The sequence below is a fragment of the Cupressus sempervirens genome, chromosome 1 (assembly GCF_028749045.1).
Source record: "Cupressus sempervirens isolate cs-2001-9-10 chromosome 1, ASM2874904v1, whole genome shotgun sequence".
Lineage (NCBI taxonomy): Eukaryota > Viridiplantae > Streptophyta > Pinopsida > Cupressales > Cupressaceae > Cupressus > Cupressus sempervirens.
Genome location: NC_143118.1, coordinates 65444973 through 65459448, shown reverse-complemented (window position 1 = coordinate 65459448; position 14476 = coordinate 65444973). Strand labels below are relative to the sequence as shown.

General features: G+C 34.5%; 1 protein-coding gene across 2 annotated transcripts; it reads left to right on the top strand.

The window, feature by feature from the left end:
• Positions 1 to 9281: 9281 nt before the first annotated feature.
• Positions 9282 to 13562, top strand: IQD6 (IQ-domain 6). 2 transcript variants are annotated; one of them, XM_089816543.1, is made up of 6 exons: positions 9282 to 9584; positions 9742 to 9901; positions 10560 to 10823; positions 10911 to 11138; positions 11708 to 11821; positions 12236 to 13562. In XM_089816543.1, exons 2-6 carry the CDS (start codon positions 9821 to 9823, stop codon positions 12926 to 12928), a joined length of 1380 nt encoding a protein of 459 aa, XP_089672669.1. In that variant the 5' UTR covers positions 9282 to 9584; positions 9742 to 9820; the 3' UTR covers positions 12929 to 13562. The 2 variants fall into 2 exon arrangements, with proteins under 2 accessions (XP_089672669.1, XP_089672665.1); XM_089816539.1 differs by having other exon boundaries at positions 9282 to 9901.
• Positions 13563 to 14476: the final 914 nt, after the last annotated feature.

The window sequence follows — 14476 nt, the reverse complement described above, 5'->3', positions numbered from 1 at the left end:
CATAAAGTGACCATTAGCAAGCTAAATTGAGGAAATTGGTAAATCTCAATATCTTAAGAAGTAACTAAAACCCTGTCTTTACATTGGAGGAAACACTAAATAAAAAATCTAAAAGATGAGTAGATGAAAAAAATGTTAACATTAAATAGAGGTCATGAAACATGGTCAATGAATTTGACAAAAAAACTCCTCAGTTGAATCTTGAAAGCAATATCACAATTTTACTAGCTGTGGAGAAATATATCCTACTTATCAATTGACAGGTTAAAGACACTCCTAAATGAATGGGTCATAATAACAATTGCTAAAGGTTTTAATAGTGTAGCAAGCTAAGTGAGTTTAACCTTGGAGGAAAATCTTTATGATTAAGAGTGTTTGAGTTGGAGTAGTCTTCACATTGGTGAATCAAAGGCCCGATGCTTCACCTTTATGAGCATCACCTAGATGCAATGAGTGCAAGTGCTCCCAATAATTCTCATAAAAGATGTGTTCTTGTGAACCAATAGTCATGAAACATGGGTCAATGAGTTTGACTCAAAAACTATATAATGGATAAGAGATGGATTCTTGTAACTTGTTGTAGAAAAATATATCTTTCTTAGTAAAAATTAATATATTAAAACACATTTTATGTTTCATGATTCTAATAACATTAAATAACTTACAATGCATGGATAAAATAAAGTAAACTATTAAATACAAAATATGTAAATGTTATTGGATCTTTAGTCCTGAAATCAAATTTCAAACATAAGAAAAAGTTAATGAACATATATTATAGTTACAAAATAATATTTGTCAACTTGAGTAACATATATTATGAATAAGTGTCCATATTATCATTTATAAAATAGTATTTCACGTATTCACACCAAATGTGGATGGATACAAAATCACACCTCTACAGTTTAGATGTGGATAAATTCTAGAATGTAAAACCACTAATAAGAGAATCCCAGTCATCTACTTTTCCACACACATCAATAAGATATAGCGTATCCATAGGAGGGTCCACCCATCATCTTCTTTTTCTTTTTCTTTTTATTATTCTTGTAGCACTAATAGTAGAAATATATCAAGAGTTAGTTGAGCTAACTTTTTAGAATCAAACCAGCTAGAAGCTCTATTGGCCACATAGAAGTTCCTCGTATTGGTGGTAAAGAGTACAACCATTGGCCTGCAAGTTATAACCAACCCCATTGACCATAAACCATTCTCACAAGTAAGGAAGAAGTTTGGGATCAAGCCTCTTGGTTTCCTTTAGGAGAAATAATCCTTTGATGATGTCACTCAAGAGGAGGCGATCCACCCCTAGTGTAGTGCCTACCCCTAGTTCGCATTTCTGTTGTCATTCTCGAACTCTTTTAGGCTAGTTTTAATGCTTATGATTAGTAACATTGTTTTGAGATTATCACATATTGTTTTACATTCAGTTTATTATATGATGAGATTACTTGGTACTCTATATTTCATGTATGCATGATGATTATTACAGTGTTTTCAGTTATTGATGATGATTAGTTAGATGGTTTATTATTATGTGTCTTCTTATGGATACTTACCTCATATTCCATGTGTATGGTGTGTGTGTTTGTTTCCTTTATGTATGGCATTTCTGATGTGGTTAAGGAAGGGAGTCGTAGTCACCTACTAGTCGGGATCTACACGATGCACGACTTCCTGCCATTGCTTGTTTAGCTTAGTATATATTGTTTTTGTACATGCGTGGATTTTATGTAGGTTGTAGGTACCAGGTATCGACTTCCCTGAATTGCCAGGATGAGCGTACCCTATCGCATTATCTCAATGTTAAGAGAGGGGAGATAAATTCTTAAGTCCAAATCTTAAACCTTTAAGCCATTTGTCCTAATTGAAAAGTAGGATAAGTATTTGAGTCGAGTACCCTTCGAATGCATCAATGATGTTAATTCGTGATTATAACCCTTTAGTTTGATGTTGTATGTGTTTTTCTATGATGGGTTTTTGTATGTTGTTTTATGAGTCTTTGGTGTATTTTCTATTAATTAAGCCTAGTTAAAAGATTAAATTAATGATTTAATTTAATGGAAAAATAATTATGATATTTTAATATTTAATTATATTTAATTAATTGAGAAATTAAATAAATAAAAAGAATTAAATTTGAAGATAAAAGTTATAAGTTTAAATTTTACAACGTGATAATATCTATTTAATTTAATAATAATATATTTAGAGTTTATTTTTAAATAAATGCTAAATATTATTATTATTTTAAGTTAATAAATATTTTATTGATTAAGTTTCAAAAATAAATTTAAAAGTAAAAATATATTAATTTATTAAAAGTTTTAAGTTTGCACGATGTATGCATGAGATTAAAATATAAGAAATTAATTAAAAGATAAAACAAGTGAATTTAATAAGAGTTGCATAATGTATGCATGTGATTAAATTTAATAAATTAATTAAAGGAGAAGTCAAGTGAAAATTAAATAAAGTTATTTAATAATTCATTTAACATGCATGGGAAGAGATAAAGCAAAGATTAATAAAAGTTAATATTGAGTTAAGGGTTGTGAGCAAGGAGTTCACCCATAATCCGTGCCCCGATTTAAGGAGAGAACTCTTTATCACAATTGAGGGGTTCATTTTTGGAAAGAGGAGTTTTAACATGAATTTTGGAAGGGAATTTTTGGGAAAAGTTTTAAGAGAGAAGATCTTGGATAGAAGCGAATTCTCTCACAATTTTCGGGTGGTTGCGCATTAGCATCAGGCTCAGGTAGGGCCTTGTGTTTTGACCACTAGATGAATTATGTAATTCAATATGTTTTGTCTACTTCGTGTTTGTAGAAAATTATTTTCTCAAATTTTGTTGCATGAATCTTGCCACCCTTCATTTTGAATCTTTTGCTATTTGATTTCATCTGTAAATCCAGATTGGAAAAAACCAATTAGAAAACCTCGTTCAACAATTGAAAGAAATTAGAATTAAATCAGGATTTGGGTTCAAATTAAAATGGAACTAAGAAATTTAAATTTGGAAAGGGTTTGATTTTGGAAATGAAAATGCTAGATTGAAATTTTTTATGGTTAAATGTATTTTTCCTATCAGACTAAATTTGTAAATATTACAAATATATATATATATAGATATATATATATATATATATATATATATATATATCTTAATTAATATGGTGGGGGGTGTTGCTATTTATAAATTGTTTGTTATAAACAAATTATTATAAAAATAAAAATATGTTAATTTTTTTTTTTAATAAGGTGGGGGTGGGGCTTTATTTCTCCACACCCCCCTTCTTCTAATTAATGCTGACAGCCATACTACTGCTACAGGGACTGCGTCAGCAGTTGTTCCCGCAGGCCCTACATTAGCAAGAGGTTGCGCGGCAGCCCAAGTGGCTATTATAAATAGCGCTGGGTGTTATTTGTAATAAGATTAAAGTTTTTTAATTTTAAAAGTTTAATACGATTTTGATAATATTTAATAATATTTTTTTAATTAGTAAATTTTATAAATAATTTTTATATTATTATAAATTAAGTTTTATAAATAAATTTTAATGATTATTTAACAATTTTTATTAACGAAATTTAATATTAAAATTAATTTTTTAAAATAATTTTATTAATAGAGTTTAATATGAATTTATTATTATTTTAATAATTGTGTGTTTTAATGATGATCTCATAAATTTATTAATATTTATTATTTTAATAAATACTTAATAGAAGAGTAAGATTATCTTATTTTATTAATTAGTTTAATTAAATGAAATTTAATTAAGTTTTAATTAATAGATGCGAGTACTTAGTGGAATTTAGATTTACTTTAATAATGATGATATTGACTTTAATAAAATTGAAGTTATTTTTATTGGAAGAACAATCATTATCATTGTAATAATTATTTATCCTTTGATTATTTTCAGAAAATTGACTTAATATAAATGGGGTAATTTTATATTTTATTTGAAGAAACGAATGGGTTAAACTATATGGAGTAAGATGTACCCCTTTAAATTTGAAACTCACACTGAAATGAAAATTGGAACTTTGTTGTGAATTGACACTATGTGTATTCAAGACTAAACCAAAACATGAAACTTACACCTTGTTCTATGTGTTGTCTATGTTTTGGGGTTTCAGGGTTTGTCCTAGTGTTGACTAGTTTAAGACGTTTACCAGAGGCTTGGGAGTTGTGTGATTGTGATGTTATGATGTTTTGATCTCGACCTTTTTAAAACCCAACCATGATAATGCGATGGCATGCTCTATGATGTGTGTGAATTATTGATTGTTATTGCTCTCCAGTCTTCTTGTGTGAAGCTGAGGTGTATGTATATGAGATACTTGACTAAACCATTTTTGAGTCTTGATCAGTTATATTTGGGTTACTTTTCAGTTGCCTTGATGGGGCTAAAGTGTTTTGCTATGTTCTTGATGATGTCATGTTTGACTTAGTCATTTTGAGTCTTTGATCAATATTATTGGGATACCTTCTGATTGCTCGTTGAAAACCAATGGATATTGTGATTTATTATTTGATGCCTTTCAGTTGCTTGTAGAGAATTGTTGTGATTATTATGATTATCTTTTGGTGCTTTCCAGTTGCTCATGGAGAACTGATGTGATTATTGTGGATTATCTTTTGATGCTTTCCAGTCGCTTGTACAAGACTAAGGTGATTTTATGTGATACTTTGATTTGTGCTTTTATGAGCCTAGGGTAGGTTATCTACTTGTAGTGTCGGGAAGTGGATTGCAATGGGGACCAGGGCCCTAAGTGGCTACTAGGGTAACTCATTGTAAGTTGTTTAATATGTGAAAACATTACACTAAATGAGATTAAAATGAACCTAATAAGAGTCTTTGTATGTTCTCGCCCATGCCTTGAGTGCTAGTACAGACTAGGATGGGAGTAGAGAGAATGCTTGGTTGCGACCTTGCATTTCGTAGTATGCCTTGTCAGTATGAGAGGATACTAGTGACCGCATAGGCATCACTAGGGGGTTGGGGTCTTGAGAGACTGCCAGGGTAACTCTAGCGTGATTTGTACGATGACACTTGCCCGCTTACATAGTAGGTTTCCTATGTGTCTTGTGTGCCTCTAGATCTAGATGTCGATCTATGTTGGAACCTTTGAGTTAGATGCTTTTAGAATTTCCTAGACTCAGAGAGTATTTGTGATATGTGATTTGATATCTTGTATGGGACTTGAGACTATCTCCTCAGCATGGTGGGAGTGGGCCATTTAGGTTCCATGCGGTCGGGTGGTAGTGCTTTTTACTCTTACCATTGAGATCCGTCCATAGTCACCGTGGTTGGAGCTTCTTGGGATGCTTGTTTATCATGTTTAGATGATGTTATTTACTAATGCATTTCCTTATATTAATGATTAGCATGTTATATTTCCTTGTGCTTATGTTGTAGCATGTTTTAGTAGTGACATCCTTATTATGATAGTACCAACGATCTGTTTGGTGGCTTGGAATGTTACGCGCGGGGGATGGCTAGGGCCCATGATGGTCTTATGATGCTATTGACGGTTGGGAGGAACCACACACTTAGTTGTGTTTTATGATGGATAGTTGTATTACATGTTGGATGTATAAATCTTTTATGATGAATGGATGTATCATGTATGGTGGATGGTTTCATTTATTTTATTGTACTTGTATCATGGATTCGAAGAGGATGATGTATTTCTATTTCTACATATATATATTCTTTTAAGCCTTTCATACCCTGTGACATGTACAGTGGATGATTGAGCATTCCAAATTTCATTTGCCAAGAGGCATTCAGAACAAATGTATGTTATGGACTTTGGACTTTTTAATTTTTCTTTCATATGGATGTGGTAGTTGTTAGACTTAGAATTAATTAAATTTAAATGTGACTCAACGTCTTGGGATCCTTAAGGAATGTAACCTACTATGTATGTTTTTAGTTGATTGTATGTTATTGCTTTCGCTACTATGTGTTTGATGTGTATGATTTATATTTCTTGTTTAAAAAAAAAATGTTTGGCAAACTTAGTAAAACTTTAGGTTAATTCTTTTGGATCCCTTGATGAGGCGTTACACCTAGAGGAGGGAAATGGAGGAGTTATAGCCATTACATAAGGGGAATTTCCCTTGTATTCAAGAATCACTTATAAGTGGGCTATCTCAAGTGTGACTTTGTTAGATTGCACTTGAATCTACAATAAGACATTAAAACATAATGTATATTTAGACAAATCTAAAACATGTCAATCAAGAGAACACTCAACAAGTATAGTTAGATTTTTATCTATCCATATACTTCAGAAAATGTCCACTTTGAAAGCATCCCAAATCTACTTGAATTTGTGAAGGATGCAAGGACAACCCCCAAAAAGAACCACACATCATGAAAAATGATCTAGCCTAAAAGGCTTGAAACCATAATGGATCTAGGTCTGAAACTTCTAGATCTAGGAAAAAACCAAACATTATTATGAAAAGCCTTCCATTGCCCATATTAAGGGGAATGAGGGCCAAGAATACTCAAATGGGATAAACTAGAGCCCATAAGAAGTCAATGGAAAATAATACACTTAAAAAAGAGAGCTAATTTGGCTTTTCAAATAGCTAATGAGTTGTATGAAATCTACATTACCAAACCAAGATAGGAAATGTACACACCATGACCAAGTGGGGAGAGAGTTGATGATATTAATGTTGTGGTTTATAATTTTGGAAAGTGGTACTTGAACCTCATTTCCAATCTTTCCATCAAAGCTTAAAATAATTGATACCAATTTTGTGAATGATATTAACATGAACTACCTCCATGATTATAGCCAATATTTCATAGTTCCAATTAGAGAGGTGAAACTTGGCTTTATTCTCATTCCATGTTATGAGACTCGAGATTACAAGTTCTAAATTCCTCTCTTGTGAAATCTCAAGGCACACACCCATGGTAGTATTGCCAACAAGTAATCTTGAAGTTGCAAAATAGGGGACCACTTGATATTATCTTAGTTGATTGAAAGCCAACTGTGAAATTCAAAACCATCCAAAAACTTCAAGGTTTTGTGGCTTCCCAAACTCTAAATATTTATTACTATACAATTCGTTAGAATGTACACCACAATCTTTATAGTGAGAATACTTTTAACCTAAACCCCTTCTAAGAAAGTCATTTGAAAGAATGTGCAAAAACTTAATGGATTGTCATATACATTTCTCTTCAAGTTTCAAAATATTGAAGGGTGTGATTATCCACTTGGTGCAAAGATCTTGATAGGAATTACTCAAGTTACGTGGCAAAGTTAGTTTCTTCCTTTTGTCTCTTGTACTAATATTCTCAAGGAATCCCCTAAATATGTGAGATATTAGATTTCCTCCTTATGAGGATGGATTGCATACACATAGGATGTTAGATGGCGTCCTTAGACTTGGGTCTCTCCCTCCCTCTCTCTCTCTCTCTCTCTCTCTCTCTCTCCACAATATTGGGTGGGGGGTCTCTTTACCCTTCCACCTTACAAATCTTTTACCTCCTCAGATCTTGTATGCATGTTTTTCATTTGGCTTCCTAAATGGTAACACTTAGCTTCAAACAATTCATCTTGATTAGTTATTTCTAGTTCTCCATGTTATTTTCCTTTCAAATCTAGACCTTGTCATTGTGTAGATACAATCCCTAAACCTTTGAAGTCTCGAGGGCAGAAACAAAACTCTTTGGCCACCTTATGAAACCCCTCGTGATTTCTAGGGAAGCCTAAATAAAAATTACAAAGAAGCACTTTTAGCTTCAGGTAAGAGTCCTTAGAAGTAGCTCAATTTGAAGAATAATAGAGATGGGTGACAACACAAATTTTGGAGTAAACTTGAAATTTCCCTACCAAAAAGAGGCGTTTCATGATCTAGTGTGCTACCTTCTTATTCTAGCAAGGAAAGCCTGCCTTAAGGTTGCATATGAAGCTTGGAAGGTGAATTTGATAATAAATAATACAAAAACGTCTTTGTGACCAATCCATTCCCAATTAAAGAAGTTGAGCCAAGATGAAACATGGGGGAAGGATTATTTGCAAGATCGAGTCTTATGGCATTGCATGGAAAAACTAGAAAGTTTGTAAACATTATCTAAACATTAAAAGGGCACATTTGATATTTTGCTCATTTATATGGGTGAGGAATGAATCTTCCACAAAGTGACCATTACCAAGCTAAATTGAGGTATTAGGTATACCTGAATATTAAGAAGTAACTAAAACCCTCTCTTTACATTTGAGGAAAAAATAATTCAACAGTCTAAAATATGAGTAGACCGAAAAGGTGTTAACATTAAATAGAAGTCATGAAACATGGTCATTGCATTTGACATGAAAACTACATAGTTGAATCTTGAGAGCAATATCACAAATTGACTAGCTATGGGAAAATATATCCTACTTATCAATTGATGAGGTAAAGACACTCTTAAATGAATGAGTCATATAACACAACAATTGCTAGAGGTTTTGCAAATAGGGTAGCAAGCTAACTGGGTTTAACCTTGGAGGAAAAACTCTATGGTTAAGAGTGTTCAAGCTAGCGTAGTCTTCATATTGGAGACTCAAAGGCCCAATGCTTCACCTAGATGCAAGAAGTGCAAGCGTTCTCATTCATTCTCATAAAAGATAGGTTCTTGTGAACCAAAAGTCATGAAACATGGGTCAATGAGTTTGACTAAAAAACTATATAATAGGTGAGAGATGGATTCTTGTGACTTGGTTGTAGAAAAATATATCTTTTTTATTAAAAGTTAATGTATTTAAACATTTTTTTTCTGTCGTACAATTCTTAATAACATTAAATAACCTATAATGTATGGATAAAATATAAAATATAAAATCAATTAATGCTACCAGATCTCCGCTCCTGATATCAGATTTCAAACATAAGACAATGTTAACGAACAGTTATAATAGTTACAAAAATTGAGATTGTCGAGTCGAGTAACAGATGATGTGCAGTTCGCATTTGTTTTGACAATCTCAGGTGTCACGTAAAGTAACGGAAAGTTGAGTGAGGTGGGGACGCAAATCTCAAGAAGCTGGAGACAAACTCCCCGTGTGCCTTTCAGATTCTGGCCGTTAATACATTTTGAATTCAAAAAGCGGGAGCGGATTTTGAATTTGTAAGGCCACCCCTGAATCCTGACAAATTGACGGAAAACAACTCATCGGGAAGGCATCACGGCAATATTTGAATATGCCGGCCATTTCTGGTAGTGTACAGGACAGGAATGACAAAATTGACTGTTAGGACTCTTGGGAAAGGAGTAGAAATTGGCATGCACGGACCCAAAATTTCAAAGGATTTTATAGAGGTCTATCACATGCACTGCCATTACAGCGTAATCCTTACGAGTTTTGTGATATATTTAGTTGGGCTCTCATAATTCAGGTGCTTCGCAAAAACCAGACGTTGATATTTGTCCTAGGTTTGTAGGATTAGATAAGAGTATAAAGATTTGTCAGAATATGGTTGGGTTAATTCCTTGAAGATAACCCAATGTGGGGTTTATATGAGTAGGTGGTGTGGATCTGTCTGATTGAAGATTTTCTTGGTGGGTTGAAGTCGATATGTATTTTGGTTATCTCTAAATCCATACTGTTTTTTCGTCCTCTGTTTTAGAATCTTGCGGAGAAGTTTATGCAAAAGGGTGCCTTTCTTTTCAATCCTAAACTTCATTTGAACAACATATTCCGTCACCCAAATTGTAGGTTTGTGAAAATATAATATATTTGGGAGTGCCATTGGAGGTCATAGAGTGCATTGGAGCGGCTGAGTTCGGTGGAAGCAATGGGTGGATCTGGGAAGTGGCTCAAATCTCTAATAGGTGTGAAGAAACCGAGTAGATCAACAGCTGAGAAGGAGGAAAATGTAAGTTGAACATGTTTTCTCAGATGTTAAAAACTCATACACAATCTAAACCAGAAGCTACTTGTTCAACTCTAGTTTTCTGTTAGCTGTTCTAAGTTTCAGGGTCTATTTTGCTAGATTAGTGACGGAAAATTCGCCTCTATATCTTGCTTTCCCTTGTAAGAAGACGGAAAATTTGCTAGTGTGCTTATTATCATTGCTTTCCCTGTAAGAACACGGAAAATTTCCTCTATACTTGCTTTCCCTCGTAAAAACACGGAAAATTTGCTAGCGTTCTTAAATCATTGCCAGAAAACCGTTTGATTAAATGACATATTTAGAGGATTCATTTACGTGTTCAGAATAAGCTGATTGATTGGTATTGTTGAGACATGAACAGACAAATCTCACAAATGTCGAGTTGAACACGTTCTCTCAGAATCAAGCCCTAGGTTTCTGTTAGCTGTGATAAATGTCATGATCTTATTTTGTTAGATTAGTCAACCGATCATGAACAAATGCCTGAATATGGCGCCTTCCGCTGTAACAACACATAAACTTTGCTAGTGTGCACACTATCGTTGCCAGAAAACTGTTTTATTGAAAGATTTTTCAGAGGATTCATTATCATCTTTAGAAATAGGCTGATTGATTGGTATCATTATTGACACATGAACAGAAAAAGCTCACTAATGTCAAGTCCAGAAAATGGGGTTTGTGGAAGATATCTGGAGAGCATGAGTCCGGGGGAAGAAAGGAAGGAAGTTGGCATAAGCAGCATAAACATTCGAGTGTAGAGGGTTCTGATTCTGCCTCTGATGCTACTACAGAGGCCTATAATGCGGCAGTGGCCACAGTAGTGAGGGCTCCTCCAAAGGACTTCAAAGTCGTACGACAGGAGTGGGCTGCCATTCGCATCCAGACTGCATTCCGAGGATTTTTGGTAACTATTCTCAATGGATAGTGTGATTTAGTTCATTTTTAAGAGGGTTATTGTTACTGTATTGCTTTTGGTTTTTGGTTTTTACAGGCGAGGAGAGCACTGAGAGCACTGAAAGGAGTGGTGAGGCTCCAGGCATTGTTTAGGGGCCGTCAAGTAAGGAAGCAGGCAGCTGTTACATTGAGGTGTATGCAAGCGTTGGTTAGGGTTCAGGCCCGTGTGAGAGCTCGCCGTGTACGGATGTCTATGGAAGGTCAGGCAGTTCAGCAAATTCTTGATGCACACCGAAAACAGGAGAATAAACTGAGAGAATCTGAGGTATTTCTGCACAATTTGATTAAGAAAGTTTCTATATAATAATCTAGATTGTGGTTGTTCTTTTAAGGTCAGCCCATAGGAGCGTTGTGATTAATATGTTGGGAATTTTGAGTAGATACCCAAGTGGAGAGATGAGGGACTACTTGAAATCTACTGCTGACAGGGAAAAGGGAATTTCTGCTGTTACTGGGCATAATCCTAGGTCGCCATAGTTGTTTGTCTCTGGAACTGGTACAAATCTGTTGCTAGAGAAGTTCTTCCAAGCTGAAATTGAATTTCTGAATTAACTTAAAAAAACACGGGTTGAGCTTATGTTAGGTTTGATAACCCAAAGATTATGATCTAAATTTTTCTTAGGTACGACGTGTGATTCTTTCGTGGATTGGAGTAGTTGGGGATTTTGTACATAGGAAGTTATTTGAGAAATGCAGAGGCGATGTGAAAGTCAAGGGAGTTGTTCAAGAAGTTGATTGAACTAATATTTAAAGATGAGGTCTGAATCTTCTATTCGTTGAAGAGATTGGAGGTTTCCGTGCATTTTGTTTAAAGCATTGTGTTGTATGTTTCAGGAGGGGTGGTGTGATAGTCAAGGAACACTTGAAGAAATTCGCACAAAACTGCAAATGCGTCAGGAAGGAGCCATTAAAAGAGAACGAGCAATTGCTTATGCTCTCTCCCATCAGGTATTCAAACAATATTTTTCCCCATGGTTCTAAAACTCATTGTTAACAGTATCTTCCCATCTGCCGATCTATTGAAATTCATGATATTCTTTCTGGCAAACTGTAAAATGATGTTATTGTCCTTTACAACGTGTCGCAGAGAGTAAACGGACTCTTTTAATGTTCCCTAAATGCATAGAATGTTTATATTGTGTCAAATAAATTTATCCTGCAGCCTTGCTGTGTCTGACTTTTGTGTCATGTTGCCTGCATTTATGTTTGTCAAAAATCTGCCTTTTATATAATGCAGATGCCAATTATTAGCTTATATTTTGAGCGTTCAGTCCATTATAGCCTGTAAGAGGTGTGCTTCAAGTTTACAGTGATGAATCCATCATGCATATAACCTACCCATTTTAATGGTTTTTTTTCCAGCAATGGAGAAGCAACTCTAGAACAAATGTGCCAGTTTATATTGCAAAACCTGAGCTTGACAGAAACAGCTGGGGCTGGAGTTGGTTGGAACGTTGGATGGCTGCCAAACCATGGGAAAACCGGCTAATGGAGGAGCATGCCCATGCAGATGCTTCTGAGACACTATCTCTAAAAAGCTTTGAAGATGCTGCAGAGCATCAAAAGAAGTCAAATGATCCAGGAATGGTTAAAATTCGAAGGAACAATGTCACTGTTCGTGTTTCTGCAAAGCCTCCCATGCTTCCTGCCTCTCACCAGCTTGGTAGGTCATCTTCTATCCCGGCCTCTGATTTACAATCTGATGGAAGCTCTGCATCATCATCTAGAGGATCATGTACATCAAAATCCGCAAACACTCTTCAAACATCAGATGAAAGTACTGGAAGGCCTAATTACATGAATCCTACAGAGTCTGCCAAAGCTAAAGCACGTTCCTTTAGTGCTCCAAAGATAAGGCCTTCTTCATATGATGATCTTCAATTGCAGAAGAAAAGTTCTGTTTATAATGTAGATGTAAAGAGCACAGGTGGGTCAGATTCTTCTTTGCCTTCTTGCAAATTATTTCCCCCAACATTGAGATTGGACAAATCATCCATCAAGAGTGGAGAGATAAGTGTCTTCTCCTATGCGGAACCTCGAAGACACGTTTACTAGACACCGGTTGAAAATCTCGGAATAGTCACTTCTTGTAGCTGCAAATTGAAGCTCTATTGTGCTACTCTATGAGTTAGAGTGTCGGGATGTGCATGTTTGAGTAGAAGTTCAATTTTTCTGCAATATGTTGAAATATACAGAATGATGATCAGATTGAGGTAAATTTCCAAGAGCAAATTGGCCTGCCTAAGTGTTCAATAGTTTGTTGATCTGTGGATTTGGGAAACAAAACTGTGGTTTGCTTTGGTTGCTGAAGATGGGGCAACTTTATTGCAATAACTAGTTGCAGGCTGGAAGGCATGCAAATGAGTGCAGATTACGGGCATGATGGAAGTAATACTCTGTATACAAGCCAAAGTAAGATGACAGACAACTTTCCCTGTAATGTATCAGAACAATTTTTGCTGCTTATTGCAGAAATTTGTTCTAATTGTATCAGTAAGGAGTGTGGGTATACCTTAACAGCTAGTTAAGCTAGAGTTTCTTTGATCGTTTAATTTATTTGGGTTACATCCCCTGTTTGATAAGATTCCTTTCTGGGGAGAGTTAATGTAATTTGCATTGCTTGGTCACCTCTCATACATTCAACTTCCAAATTCTGTTTATAAAGTGGGAAAATACATTTTGAAACGAACTTCAAAAGAGCCAGTTGATTTTAACTTTTAAAGAATTAGCAAGATTCAAGATGATGAATTGCAGTTTTATATATATTTTATTTTTCTTTCAGTTTTCTTATATTCTGATGATGAATTACAAAATGTAAGTTGCAATCTGAAACATATAAAAAATTCAAGCACAAGGTAAATTAAAAACAACTACTAAATTATGAATTCTTAAACTCTGACATTGATCAGCTATTATAGCAGACTAGCAGCAATGATTGAGTGGAATGAAAGCATTGATCATTTATTGCAGCAGCAATTAATACTGAGTGGAATAAAACCTGAGGTCATCTATCAGTAGATTTATTGTTGGATTCTTATGTCAACAAGCATACATTTTAGTACAATGTTCACATCAAATGAAGACAGTTATGCTAAACAACATTGATTTCATGTTAATGGTATTTTGTATTGGTCTTCTTTGTTTGTGTTAATAATGGTGTACTTGTCACTGTCCTCTTCGTATTATGAAGAACATGGCAAAGGTATAGGGAAATGGAATTGTCTACGGTACCACGTGAAAATGCACCTTCTCATCGGCATAGTGAAGGTGTCTCGCTGTTTGGGTTCTTTGTAAAAGCCAGGCAATTGCTTGAGACTTAGAGATTTAATGGAAAATCTTGAAAATTTATGTCAGTTGTCTGGTATCAATCCTCCTACTTAGATTGCTTTGGCCTTGCAAACATTATTAAAATCATTCATTTAATTCTCAGTGCTGACATGACAAAATTTAACAGAATGGAAGGAGGGGTAAATTATTTTATATGCTCTTTTCAAATTTTTTGTGGTACTCTGTTGTTGCTCCCTTCAAAGTATTTTCTTTACAAAAAGTTGAAGAATTAATTTCCCAATAAACCGAACAAAGTTTTACCCAATAGTTGATTCT